Source organism: Lactuca sativa, chromosome 8, assembly GCF_002870075.4.
Source record: "Lactuca sativa cultivar Salinas chromosome 8, Lsat_Salinas_v11, whole genome shotgun sequence".
NCBI classification, from domain to species: domain Eukaryota; kingdom Viridiplantae; phylum Streptophyta; class Magnoliopsida; order Asterales; family Asteraceae; genus Lactuca; species Lactuca sativa.
In genome coordinates, this window is record NC_056630.2 from 60691020 (window position 1) to 60706041 (window position 15022).

Below are 15022 nucleotides of genomic sequence, written 5' to 3' on the forward strand. Positions count from 1 at the left end.
ACGATGACCAGCTTTTCATAAGTGCCCTACAATGATTAAGTTGTGTTTCAACCCATCTACATAAGCTAGTCGTTGAATTGAGAAGTTCCTAGATGTTAAAACACCAAAACCAAGTATTATTACGTTTGCATCATTTCCAAATGTAAAATGTCCACCACCAGTGATTGGCCTGAAGTGACGAAGGTATTCTAACCTTCCAATCATATACAAGGAACATGAGCTATCAATTAACCATTATTCTTCATGTTCCTCCTTGCATATTTCCTACACAATTATTGAGTTAATTTGGGCTCTTAAACTTGTTTGAAACCCGCAACACAATATAGAGATTTCCTATCAAAGGAATGCTTATATGCAGTGCAGTGTGTAGTAATGGTGGTGTGTAGTGCATTTGTTTTGGATTGTGGAATTGTCTTTTCTCTCAATATCTGCTCATTTTTAGATCTTAAGGGATTTGATGTTGCTTTGTGATTTGATTTGAAGTTAGTAGCATGTTTCTTTCTCCATATTCTCTTAGGAGCAGAGTGATGTTATTTAGCAGGTAGACGAGAGCTGAAGGTGAGCTTCTTTTCATTTATCTAAATGGTGGATTTTGGCTCTCCTTTTGGGACATTAAACTTGATCTTAGGTCCAGGTAGTTCTAAGATTAACTTTCCCTTGTTTTGAGTAATAGCTGTGGTGTTGTTTCTTTGGAAAAACTCTTGCTTTTGAGTTATGGAATAGGACCTGGCCCAGAGGAATAGCAACTACGATGTTGTTATTCTTCACAGGTTTGGGACTATGAACTTTTGATGGACTAGGATATCTGTGAGGACTTATGAGTTTTTGGTCCTTAGTGAATTTCTACGAAGCGGTTTCTTGAAAAACTTTGTTTGTGGTAGATTGTTTTGAAATATTTTCTCTACCGTAGAGTTTGTAAACTTTTCCTTTTAAAGATTTAGACCTCTCATTTTCTCTACCCTTAGAAGTTGGCTCGACCTGCTTTTCTCAATACTGGATTTAATTTCAACTTTCAAGGATTTCCTTGCCTTATCCTTTGGTGACAAAATATCCAATTTGTTCAATTTTGGTCTTTTACTCTTAAAAATTCTGGTCTTAGGGACAGGTCTAGGTGATTATTCATCGGAACTGTAACGTTCCTGACATCGGGAACATTGTCCAATTTCAAACTTGTCCGTTCTTACTCTTTGAGGTGGATTTTGAATCTTTGAGGTTGTTTTGACATATATCTTCGATGAGACTTTTGTTTGAGATACTGTAGATTTAATAGAGGTCTTCGATGAGACCTTTATACAAGGAACTGCACACTCAATAGCCAAGTTTGCATAAGAAAGGTCAGGTCCTTCGAGGATGATTTCTTCATCAACATCTAATATTTGGGTTATGTCTGGTCCATCTAAGATAATTTCTTCGTGCACTTCAGATTCAAAGTCTGGATAGATAGTCCCAATAACGGGTATTGAGTGACGATTTTCAGAAGTACCCAAAGTCTCATGGAGGATCTCTTCTATTACACAATTGTTGCTTAAATCATTCAATTTTATGAAATGACATTGAATGTGCTCATGGTAAGTCTTGTCATTAACTGGGAAATGAAACGTCTTATCAAGTGGGATATATGGGTGATCAACATCAAATCTCGATAGAAAATTGTGTCCGGTGAGATATCTATTGGATCATCCCCAGTTATAGGTGTTGTCAACAAAGCCATTGTTCATAAGATTTTCGATAGCTTCACTTTCATTAAAAAGTTTTTCAATTAAAAGATTAAGATGTACAATTTCTGATTGGGCTAAATCCCACTGATTGAAGGCAATGTCTAACTGAGTTTCACTAAGCGACCTAGCATCCTTTTCTAGTTTTAAATCAGCTTTTAACATGGTGACCTTATGCTTCTTGTCTTCTATTCTTCCTCTCAAGTGATACAACTCTTAGGTCGTTATGTTTTTCTCATCTTAGGCTTTGTTATAATCTATAAGGACGTCAACACATGTTTCAGTAAGTCTTTCTAGGTAAGGTTCATAGTCATACGTGCAATAATTATTTGACTGAATCATAAGGTTGTTGGATTAGTGTCTAAGTCCATATCTATATTTGGTATGTACTTGACCTGGTTGTAGCATGGTCCTTTTGAGTTGCCTTCACACTGGTGACTAGACAGGATGACTATTGAGGGAAGAGGCTGATTTATTGTTAAGAATAATAAACTGGTGTATAAATATGATTTGATAATATATTATATGAATAATATATTAATTTGGAATCATGATATTAATTGGTATTTATTAAGAAATTAATTTGGAATTAATTTTGGGATTAAAGGAACTGATTAAAAGTGCAAGGGTTGTTTTGTAATTGTTTGATAGTTGAGGCTTTGGGCCAATGGATCACCTTATTAGACAACGGCCGAAAATCCTAGAAGGATCTAGGAGTTTTCGTCCAACGCTAAAGGATAAGGAGTCCATGGACTCGCTTAGGCCTAAGCTAAGTGATTAGGGTTTCCACCATGAAACCCTAGTTGGCCTCAAGTATAAATAGACCCACTTAGGCACTAGAATTCGTCCAACCTTGGAGAAACCCTAGTAGAACCGAATTTTGGAGCTAGTTACCCTCCCCCTATCTCTCTCATATTCATCCTCTCACTCAAGTTTGTTTGTGAGCCATTAGAGGTACTACACTTATGGTACTTAATATCAAGAGCTAAGGGAATTCAAGAAACTCGTTGTTATTACTATGTAGCAACAAAAGGTATGTATTCTATTCTTCTTTGTGAATTTCGAAAATAATAGATGCATGCTAGGTTTCTTTTTATGTTCATAAAGTTGTATTTCTAATAGTGAAAACATAGATCTAATTAGGGTTGCATGCACATATATGATTGGTTGTATAAAACCCATCAGTGGTATCAGAGCATTTGGTTTTCTTTTCAATTCGATTTGATATAAGAGTATGAACATGACAAAATTAGGGTTTATAACTAATAAACCCAAGGGCTTTGTTTTTCGAAATTCGGGTTCCAAAACCCTAGTTTTTGATTTTGTTAGGTTTTCTTAAACCCTTTCCTTAGGCATCAAGATTTCGAAATTAGGGTTGTCTAACCCGAGGTTTTTCGAAATTGCCTTATCCCCAAGATAAGATTCCCAAATTTTAGGGATTAGGATAATGCTATCTTTGGTAATTATCCATTTATTTGTTTAAGTAAATAATTAAAGATCTTTGAATTATCCCATCCCAAATTTTCGAATTTTAGGGGATAAAGGGATTTGGTTAAATTAATTGTTTAATTTAATGGATAATCCTACATGATTTAATAATTTAAATTAATTGTTTAATTTTAGTTAATTATTACATCAAAGTTTTAATATTTAAGATTTTAAAATTAAAATTTTTAATTTTCGAAAATTTTAAATTTGATTAAAACCCTAATATTTTGAAATGTTTAAAATACACCCTTATACTATTATAATATTATAAAATTAATATATAATAATAATAATAATAATAATAATAATAATAATAATAATAATAATAATTATTATAATTATAATATATGTATAAGATTAAGCTAGTCTTACCGTTAGTAGGTCCTCATTCACGAAGCCGGTCTATAAGGGGGTATTAGGTTGCTGCCTATAAAATGGCAGTTTAATAGGTATCACTCTCACCCCCCGCTACCTTGATTGGTGGAGGGTCGTTAGCCGAACGAGTAGGATAGGGCAACTAATTCCTCATTAAAAGTATAATAATTAATAAAGTAACTAAATACTTTTATAAAATTCTCAATCTTAGTTACTTTAGGAAAAATGTGAAAATGATGCTATTCCATGAAATTACACTTTGTACCCTTGTTAAGTCGTTAGTGGAGCGTGCGTGAATAACCGACACACTAATATGGACTAGCAAAGGTGGTAAAGGGTGACTCGATGTTTGTCATAAATCAATAGAGTGTGTGTCGCTAACCGATACATTGATTAGGTGACTGTAACATTGAGGGCACCAAGTACATTTGCATGGTTATTCACACCTTGTTTGTGATCCTCAGTATCCCAATCACAAACTTAAAGGGCATAGCGAGATTTAAACATGCCATTGAAAAGTTCAATGAATCTAAAAAGATGTAGGAGTTTTCAATACATTTAAAACTTAATTTCCTTTTAGTTTATCATGGTGGAAATTAGTGAATCGTCATTCACTTACCTTCAAATTATTTGTTGTTTAGATTACGGAATCCCTCTTCTAAATTGCAAATAATGTTGTTGGATCCTAGCCCTAATTTCTCATTTGGGTGTTAAATTGAGGATTCTTATCTAATCAATCTTTGTCTCTTTTCTGTTTCAGATGTCTAACTCAAACAGCAACAACGCTTCTGGCTCGAACTCTTCCGGCTCATTCTCACTCAAGAATTTGTGTGGGAGGGTAATTTTCGATAGGTCCAATTTCAATGATTGGATCCGCAACATTCGAATGGTTATCCATTACGAGGATAAGGAGTATGTCCTCGAAAAGGAGCTGAAAGAAGTGGCTGTCAACACTGCTAATCCCGAGGAGATCACTGCCATTGAGGCTCATGAGCGCGATGCTACGAAAGTCCATTGCATCATGCTCGCGACTATGATTGCCGAACTCCAAAAGTCCTACGAGGACTACTATCCCTATGGGATGCATCAGGATTTACTAAACAGGTACCGCCAAAGTTCCAAGCAAGAGAGGTATGCGATCATCACTTCGATGATCACTACCAAGATGAAGGATGAAGAGTCTGTCATATCCTATCTGCAGAAAATGCAGAGATATGTTGACTATCTGTTGAAGTTAAATGTTAACTTCGATGAAGAGCTTGCGATTGATATCATTCTTCATTCCTTACCTCCTTGTTACAACCAGTTCCACATGACCTACCACATGAACAAGGAGGAGGTCACTTTGAGCAAGCTTCAAGGCCTGGTGAGGACTGCTGAGAGCAACCTCAAGGACAAATCCGTTACATCAACTCCTACTGCTGCCCCGTCTTCGCTATTGGGCAGGGGAAGGGTAAGAAGAGGAAGGCTCCTTCTATGAGCCACCACAAGGGAAAGTCCCAATATGACACCTCTTCTAGTGGAACCAAGGTTGGTCCCGCTGCACCCTCCTCCAACGCAAACGATGCAGAGTGTTACTACTGCCATGAGAAAGGGCATTGGAAACGAAGTCTCCCGAAGTAGTTGCAAGATATAAAGGATGGAAAGATCAAGTCGTCCTTCGCAGGTAATTATACTATTCAATCTAATAACTCATCACATGCTGTTTCTTGGGTTCTATAGACAGGATGTGGTTTTCACATTTGTTTTAATTTGCAGGGCCTAAGAAGAAGTAGGGATGTGGAGCATGGGAAGATAAACTTGATCATGGAGAACAGAAGAGCATCCCTGTCACTAAGATTGGAGTTTACTCTTTAGTTCATAGTAGTGGGTTAGGGCTAGATTTGAATAATTGTTTCTATTCGCCAGAATTGGCAAGAAACAAAATTTCTTTTCATGGTTTGTATAAACAAAGTTTTAGATTTTTGTTTGATAATGAAAAGGGTTCTATTAATGCTTTCTTTAATGGTGTTTTTCTATTTTGAAGCATTGCCTTGTAATGGAATATATGAAACTGTGATGGTTGTAGACAATTTAGGAAATGATGTGTTGCATATCGACTCTTCAATAGTTTGGACAAAGTATGCTTGTGGCATTGTCGTCTTGGACATGTCAACAAGAAGCGCATAGCCCAACTCCAAAAGGATGGAGTGTTGGAGTCATTTGACCTTAGGGACGATGACGTGTGCGAGTCTTGTTTACTTGGAAAGATGACCAAGTCACCCTTTACTGGTACTTGTGAAAGGGGTGAGGGTTTATTGGATCTCATACACACTGATGTATGTGGGCCCTTTTGATCACCACAAGGGATGCAAGCCGCTTCTATGTGACTTTCACTGATGATTATAGCAGATATGGGTATATCTACTTAATCAAGCACAAGTCATAAACCTTTGAAGGATTCAAAGAGTTTAAGCAAGAAGTGGAGAATCAGTTAGGCAGAAAAATTAAGATGCTCCGATCCGATCAAGGTGGGGAGTACCTTAGTCTTGAATTCCACAACTACCTCAAGGAATGTGGAATTGTTTCGCAATTAACACCACCTAGGACACCGCAATTGAATGGTGTGGCTGAGTGGCGTAATCGAACCTTGTTAGACATGGTTCATTCCATGATGGGTCATGCTTCGTTACCTATCTCATTTTGGGGGTATGCCTTAGAGACTGCTGCCCATATCCTTAACTTATTCCCTACAAAGAAGGTTGCCAAAACACCTCACGAGATGTGGACAGGGAAAGCTCCCTCATTGGCACACATCAAGTTTTGGGGCTGCGAGGCTTTCGTAAGACGAGAGACTCAAGACAAGCTCGAACCTCGTATTGAGCGGTGTATTTTCATCGGCTACCTGCAGAAGTCCTTTGGATATCTCTTCTATAGATCGAGTGACAATGTTGTCTTCGTTGCAAGGAGAGGGGTTTTCCGAGAGCGAGAACTCATAAGCCAAGGATATAGTGGGAGGCAAATTGATCTTGAAGAGCTTCAAGAATCAAGCGATGAAGGAACCTCTAACACTAGCGCTCAACTCGAGGAGGAAACTCTAGTTGAACCGATTGATGAGTCCTTACCTCTTAGATGTTCCAGTAGAATTATTGTTCCATCGGAGTTTTATGGTTTTCATATTACTACTGAAGGTGATACGTTTATTAGTGATAGTACACTAGTAAATTTGGATGAATCTAACAGCTACAAGGAAGCCATGGCAGGCCCGACGTCTGCAAAGTGGAAAGAGGCTATGGACAGTGAGATTCAATCCATGTATGACAACCAAGTTTGGAATTTGGTTGACAATGTACCGAGTCGTAAGACGGTCAGGTGTAAATGGATCTTCAAGAAGAAGACCGACATGGATGGGAAAGTACACAGTTATAAGGTGCGATTGGTTGCGAAGGGCTTTACTCAAACTCCCGGAGTTGACTATGATGAGACGTTCTCACCAGTTGTGAAGATAAAGTCTATTAGAGTTATGCTAGCCATAGATGTGTTTCATGATTATGAAATATGGCAGATGGATGTCAAAACCGCTTTCCTTAATGGGATGTTGGCTGAGGATGTTTACTTGAGTCAGCTAGAGGGTTTTGTCGATGTGAAGCATCCTAATAGAGTGTGTAAGCTTGAGAAATCCATTTATAGATTGAAACAAGCATCTCACAGATGGAATCTTTGTTTTGATGAGAATGTCAAAGAGTTTGGTTTCTTACGAAGCAAAGATGAGTCCTGCGTATATATCAAAGATAGTGGGAGTATAGTTAGCTTCCTCATATTGTATGTCGATGACATATTACTCATAGGAAAAGACATCCCAACCCTACAGGAGGTTAAGTCCTGACTTGGGAAGTGCTTCGCTATGAAGGACCTCGGAGAGGCTGCCTATATTCTGGGAATAAGGATTGTGAGAAACAGGAGTAAAAGACTGATAGGACTTAGTCAAAGTACTTACTTGGATAAAGTAATAAAGCGTTTTAGTATGGAGAATTCCAAGAAAGGGGAGTTACCGATCCAAAGCAATGCCAAGTTCAGTAAGACTCAAATCCCGAGTACCACAGCCGAGATAGCATAGATGAGGCGAGTACCTTATGCTTCCGTAATTGGCTAGATCATGTATGCTATGACTTGTACTCGCCCTGATGTGGCCTTTGCTTTGAGTGTGGTCAACAGCTATCAAAGGAACCCTGTCAGAGCACATTGGAATCCAGTATAGAATACTCTTAAGTACCTTCGAAGGACCAAGGAATGGTTTCTTATCCTCGGTGAGAGTGATGACTTAAGGGTGCGAGGGTATAGTGACGCCAGTTTTCAGACCGACCGGGACAACTACCACTCTCAGTCGGGACGGGTCTTTACCCTAAATGGAGGAGCAGTGACTTGGAAAAGTTCCAAGCAAGAGACAGTAGCTGATTCAGCGTGCGAATCAGAGTACATAGCAGCGAGTGAAGCATCAAAGGAGGTAATATGGTTGAAGAACTTCATCGGAGACCTTGGAGTTGTGCCAGCCATAAAGGAGCCTATGGTGATTTTCTGCGATAATGAAGGAGCGGTTGCCTTAACCAAGGAACCTAGGGATCATGGAAGATCTAGACATATCGACAGGAAATATCACTTTATTAGACATCGGGTAAAAGAGGGACTCCTCGTAGTGAAGAGGGTATCGTCAGAGGATAACCCAGCAGATCCCCTTACGAAGGGACCGAGTATGGTTAAGCACTTGTAGCACGCTAGGAGCATTAAGTTGAAGGACGATATAAGTTTTAGTGATTAGATATTTTGAAACGTGTAATAGATAAATTGTTGAGAGAAAAACTTAAGTTGAGATATTGATATGCAGAAATGTAAGTTAATCTCAATGGATCATTTAATAAGCTCAACAATAAAGAAATATGCAGAATATTAAGGAAGAATATAGCAACAAGATTAATCAGTAAGCAGTAAGCATAAACACGTAATAATAATTAGCTGAATCGTAACATGGTTTGCATTCAAACACAAGTTAGTAATTGATGAACAACATAAGAAAGAGATAATGAATATAATGAAGACTTGTATACATTAAGGAGTAATACAATTAAAGGCTAAGAAGTGGTGAATAGATCGGTCAACACGATCAACTATTTATAGTAAAATTGAGTACATGATAAATAATAGAATATCCCAAGTCAGACCGCCATGCTTTCCATGCCTCGACTAACAAAACTCATCTAACACACAATCTTAGAAAGGTAAACATTACTTTTCTGACACTTCGACGTACAAAAGACAAAACGTACTCCTTCGGGTTAACGACCTTCGCTATGGTATTCTAACTATTCAGTATCAAACTTCACAACTCTTCGCAACTTATCAAAATAACAAGCACTACCGCAAGCAATAGAACAAGTCTTCGATCCTTCAATGCACTTCATAGCTGTCGAGGTTCACTTCCACGCATCAACATACCCCCATCCCATCAGAATTGTCGAATCCAATCCTTCACCAACCATAATCTCTCCATCTATCAACAACCAAAGAATCCTTATCATTCTCCAATTCATAGAGCCGATGGAACTAGTCCAAGAGTCTCTCATCACCCAACCAAATTTCAACCCCAAACCTTATATCACTCCTATTACCAATTCATTTTCATAATAAAGAGTGAGAAATAATTTGGAGATCATTCAATTTATGAAAAAAAAAAAAAACTTCACCATATTCAACCCATGTATACTCCTAACCACCCTGATCCAAATCAAGTCCACATCAGTATAAAAAACCGAGAAGCAACACCATTTTAAAGCGCCTTCAAGCTACCAGACCACGTTTATCCTTAGAGTTTAGCATCGATTCCTACTAAACCCATTATATCTTCTACTCATAATCACTTTTACCCAAAAGAAACGAGCCCCCAACATGTCCAAAAAAATAATCATTGTCTCTGACATTTTAAACAAGGCCATACAATACTAGATTCACTTTCCAATTCACCACATGTTTCTTAAACTTTTGAATCAATGTATTCCAATTAGCAATACGACTCATATTAGAGCCAACTAACAACAAAAGATAAGAAAAAGCAATACTAACAGTCAGGCATCATGTACCATAATTGTTTCTTCACCTGTTGTAAATTATAATACCAACCCCATAAAATTAATTGATGTAAATTATGTCTAAGGCCCAAAACTAAATAAAAACGGTTAAGGATTATGACAAGATTTATAATATTATGATAACAATGCATCATATTCATAGAAAAAGGGAGATAGTTAACGAGAAACTTTCCTCACCCATAGTTGCACCAGGAAACAAACCCAACCCACTATATCCTCTAAAGCCACATGCAACCACTTCATGACAATAATGAAAAAAAATGGGACAATGGGTCACCTTGACGAAGATCCCTCTACAACGAGAACTCCTGAATTGGGGCTCCACTCTCGAGAATGGAAGAACAACACGAAACCAAACATGCTTTAGTCCGCCATATCCACCTTTGGTCAAACCTCATAAATGTCATGATCTGTAACATGTACTCCAAGCTTACCGAGTCATAAGACTTATTCAAACATATATTTAAAATCACGTTTTTTTTCCTTTTCCTATTGTAATAGTCAATGATTTCATTCATTATGGTAGGAACATAAAGAATTTTGCCTTTAACAAAAGTAGATTTGTCTGGGCTAACAATACCATTAATCACAAGGGCCAACCTATTAACTAAAGTTTTGTAACAATTCTGTATTGCACTCCAATTAAGCTAATCGTTATATACTCTTTGATAGTAGAAGGACTATCTATCTTAGGAGTAAGAGTAATGAAGGAAGAGTTACACCCATTCAGAATCACACCTTCTTCAAAGAACTCATCAAGAAAGTTGCAAATGTTCTTCATATTCTCCCAAATCTTTTTGACAAAGCGAAAGGAAAAACCATCTGGCCCCCGAACTCGATCAATCCCACAAGACCAAACTAGCATTAGAATTCTTGGGTGTGGCAGCTCAACTCTTACTTTTAACTACTTGGGGGTGCCAATTGATGCAAACATGGGTTTAAAAAAGAATTGCCAGTAATCGAACGTGTATAAGGCAGACTCTCCTCATAGAAAGCAAAAATTCTATCGGTTGGGGGACGTCTCATGCTAGTTATATCCTTCGTTGGCAGCCTTCCATTTTATTATTTCTTGATTTTCAAATCATCAAAACCCTTTAAAACTAAGAAGAAGATTCCTATGGGGTGGCAAGGAAGGGAAGAAAACAATAAAATGGGTAGCATGGCCCAAAGTACACGCTTCAAAGGAGAGAGGGGGGGGGGGGGGGGGGGGGGGGGGGGGAGTCTCAAAATTGGTTCTCTTAGTGTTCTCAATATAGTTGTCTTGACTAAGTGGATCTGGAGACTGAATAGAGATAAAGATAATTTGTGGAGGCACACCATTGAAGGAATACATAATCTAGATCCCAAAACGATGAGGAGCAATATAGTCAAGGTAAGAAACGATCTTGATAGTCTCGATTTAGAGTTTCACAATTTGTTCTCCTATTTAGTTGATTCAGGAGAGAACACTATTTCTAGGCAAGACAACTGGTTGGAATCGGGTATACTGGGACCAGTTCTTAGATTTGTACAATATGGATGAACATAAGTCATCACTCATTGCTGATAGATTCAACTCAAATGGTTTCATTGGAAGTTGGAAAAATTACTAAGTTTAACAGTGCAGCTTTCAAAACTATCAAATCTCCATTATGTTATCATCAGTTTTGTTCCTTCTTATGGATTCGACACCATAATATTCAATCAATCGTTTGATATAGTTTTTATGTTAATGTAATGAGCAACTTTATAGACTCTAAGCTAAACATCCCATTGATCCCCCGATAGTATGGACTACTATTGTCCCAATCAAAGTTTCTGTTTTTGTGTGGAGATCATGCTTGGACTATATACCTAGTTACTTAGCTTTGAGTTGTAGAGGTGTGAATATCTCTTCACTAGTTTGCCTATTTTGCTCTTGTGAGATTGAAAATACCAATAATCTTCTTGCAAATTTTTCATTCATGCAGGAAGTATTAGAACGGATATTCAAACGGTGTTGTATTCAAAGACGATCAAATATATGTGATCACATTAATTTTGCAGCTAGTTGGGGTCATTGCTCAAAAAGAAGATATTGCTAACTATTATATATGAAACAATTTGGAGTATTTGGAATGTGAGAAAAGACAAGATGCTTAATAATTAATTTCTAATACGAAAAACATGGCAGCCAATATAATTTCAATGGTTTGTGGATATGTTAAACATATGGGTAAATTCGGAAAGTACAATTTGATGTGTCGGAGTTGTCCTTTTTGATCTTACGTTGTATATTCCATGTAAATTTGTTTTGATAAAATAGAAGGTTTCTTTTTTAAGTTTGTTATATAAGGAAGAAAATAATTTTTGTAATCACATGAATTCTTGTTTTAAGATTATGTAAAACCTTCTATTCAAATATCACGACATAATTTTCCATCAAACACATAACCCCACATCAAAAGAAGTCTTCTACATAATTAAAACAACATACAACTGCCAACAATCCTATCTTTCTGGCTTTATTTCAAAAGGACATATTAATTTTACATAAACTTATTAGAAGGTTATTAAAATGATACGTTCCATCGACATATGAAGTGATGAACATGTGACTAGGCTATAGAAGAGGTAATAGATGATGAAAACTACCATGGTCCATTTATTAAATCATCATCAAGTTCATCAAGAAGATTCACGGTCATATCAAGAAGATACTGGGTTTCATCTGCAAACATATCACGTTCCATGACTCTACGTTCAATCCCATCCACCAATCCAAGAGAGTTGAAAGGTGGCAATGTTTGTGCTTGCCAGTTATTTTCTTCACTGGGAAAATGAGGATTAGAATAACCAACACTTCCAAGTCCAAATGGAAATAAATTTGAATTAGAAAAGTTCGGGTTTGTGGAATGCCCCACATCATCATGATCAGTTGGTGTATGTAGAAATGTTGGAGATAAATTCTCATTGTTTCCTTGGACATCTTGAGAGTGAATAAGATAATTATGATTTGATGAAGCTGAAGTGTGACCACCATTGGAATTGATCATCCCAAACACATTTGATATCTCACGCATCTCAAGATCATAGTTTTCTCCACCAAGTGCAAAACCCTCTAATGGTTGCAACCCAGTTCCTAAACCATAATACGAAGGTGCCATTCCACAGACCGATTTCTCTACTGAAGTTCCTGAATAATTTAGCGGTATTAGTGAACTAGTGGCATCTACTGGAGCCACAACTTCAGCAAAATCCATCGGGGTCATTGCTATAGTTTCACGATCCTTTAGTGGCCCCGTTGTACTTTCATAAGTATCTCTTGTCATTTGAACTTCATTTCTTCGACCAATAATACTGTTACAGCTTTCAACTAATCCAAAAGTAATGATCTTGCTTGTTTCACCCAATGAAGTATGACAAACACTATGATTTGTTGATTGATCACTGTAAGAGTTATTAATGGTGGTTTTTGGTTGTGGTACAGGTAACGGAGGAGCTCTTTGCAGTCGAGCCTTGATGTTGTTTATGGTCATGTAAGACATTCCTATAGAATTAAGCGTCAATGGTGGCTGGATGTTACTGGATTGAGGGATGGATTCAAAGTCATTAGTTGGGGTCGATTGCCCACATTTGTTGTAAGCATAGCTCTCTACTTGCTTTTTCTTTTGTGGTATCAAGGTTGGTTTCGTGATACTCTTTTGATGTTCTTGGTATTTCTGAAAGTACAAAATATGGAACATTCCCATCATATATAACCAAATAAGAATAAGAGCCTGAGGTTGGAAACTAAAAAACTTGGAATAGTAAAGGAAAAGCAGTAGAAATATGGAGATGAACATATAAGTAAATTACCTGTAGGTGGCTCGCGATCTGACTACGTGTGAGTCCCGGAACATTCATCGCTTCTAGAATTGCAGAAGGATAAGCTTCTGTAAACATTAAATCATGTGAAATAGAACAATTAATAACAAGTAAAATAAATAGTTCCAAAATAACAAAAATGTAAAAAGATACTATATATTGACTTCAAAATTAGTTAAATGAAATACTCAAGAGGATGTGTATATACTATACTTTGTTTCCCAAGTGTATTGACTGCCTCAACAAACTTTTTGTGAAGAACACTCGTCCATGAAATCCGCTTCTTGGTATCAAATATATTTTTATAATATTTGTCATATTCAACAAGTTGATCATTTGTTCTCTTATGCTCATGAATATGTTCTTTATCATGATCATTGTCTCGTACTTCCTCATATGTAACTGGCTTAAAAATGGCATTATACTCCGGTGAGTTAATGTTTAGTCCTTCTTGAGTGACATCTTCTGATGATAAGTTGTTATAGATAAATTTGGGGTTGAGATTTGTTGATTGCTTAACTATCTGATCAACCCTCTTGTAGATGTTGGGCTCTTGGTTTTCTTCAGGTGATTCTCCATTTGAGTAGTTACATCCTTCAAATGATATTATCTTTCTACAAACATGTTTCCAAATATTGCAAATCTCCTTATCACCACATGGTTTTGGGAGATATAAAACCGCCTCATTTTCTACAATTTCCTTAAGGAGTCGCATGTGAGTATTATGGGAAGCCATCACTACATACGGTTTTAAATGAGGTTAGCGAGAATTGAAATATTTATGGATTAAGATGTCGTGTGTATGTCAAATTTCCAACTAATCAAAGTATAAATTTAACTCTTACTAATTATAGATAAATGAGGTTGATGCTTAAAAGTTTGATGGAGAAAATACACCATATCCATTTCACTTATGTCGGCATCTATCAAGACACAGTCATACAATTCTCCATTCAGTATCTTTAACAATCCTGTAGCCACTTCAGATGTGGTTGTAACTGTAAAAAAAACACATGATAGTTTTAATATACAGTCTGAAAAGGCATTACAAGCATGTTAAGTTATGATACACTAAATAGTTTTAGAAAGTTACTTAGTGGAACTAGTCTTGTTTTCTATAAAATTATATTCTTTAATAGACATATCATTAGAGAGGAAAGACCAACATTGCTAAATGAACATTTTGGTTATAATTTAATAATTTCTTATCACTGTTTTATATTAGCCCCAACCTTTATAGTAGCACTTCTCTACCGGTTGTTTTGACCCATTAAAACTCTAACCCTTCATAGATGCTTTTCCAATATTGAGAAGTCGTCTATCCAAATAGCGGGATAGCCCTGGCATTTTTTCAATGCATCTCCTTTCGAATTCTTGTATGTTAACCGAGCATTTCGAAACAAACAAATCCAGCCAAACATGGGTATTGTGTTCTATGCCAATAGAAATCTTAGTTGTTAAAAATTGACCTAAAAAATTTGTGATTTAATTAAAATTCTT

At 36.8% G+C, this 15022-nt stretch overlaps 1 protein-coding gene across 1 annotated transcript; it reads right to left on the bottom strand.

The window, feature by feature from the left end:
* Positions 1 to 12306: 12306 nt before the first annotated feature.
* Positions 12307 to 14258, bottom strand: LOC111911196 (uncharacterized). The gene is made up of 3 exons (XM_023906980.1): positions 13736 to 14258; positions 13514 to 13590; positions 12307 to 13377 (listed from the first exon to the last, which is right to left on the bottom strand). Exons 1-3 carry the CDS (start codon positions 14256 to 14258, stop codon positions 12307 to 12309), a joined length of 1671 nt encoding a protein of 556 aa, XP_023762748.1.
* Positions 14259 to 15022: the final 764 nt, after the last annotated feature.

Coding starts and splice junctions, on each gene's coding strand:
- LOC111911196 (XM_023906980.1), bottom strand. CDS start 14,258: ATGGCTTCCCATAATACTCACATGCGACTCCTTAAGGAAATTGTAGAA. Junction 13,591..13,735: donor CAATACACTTGGGAAACAAA/GTATAGTATATA, acceptor TAATGTTTACAG/AAGCTTATCCTTCTGCAATT. Junction 13,378..13,513: donor AGATCGCGAGCCACCTACAG/GTAATTTACTTA, acceptor TTGTACTTTCAG/AAATACCAAGAACATCAAAA.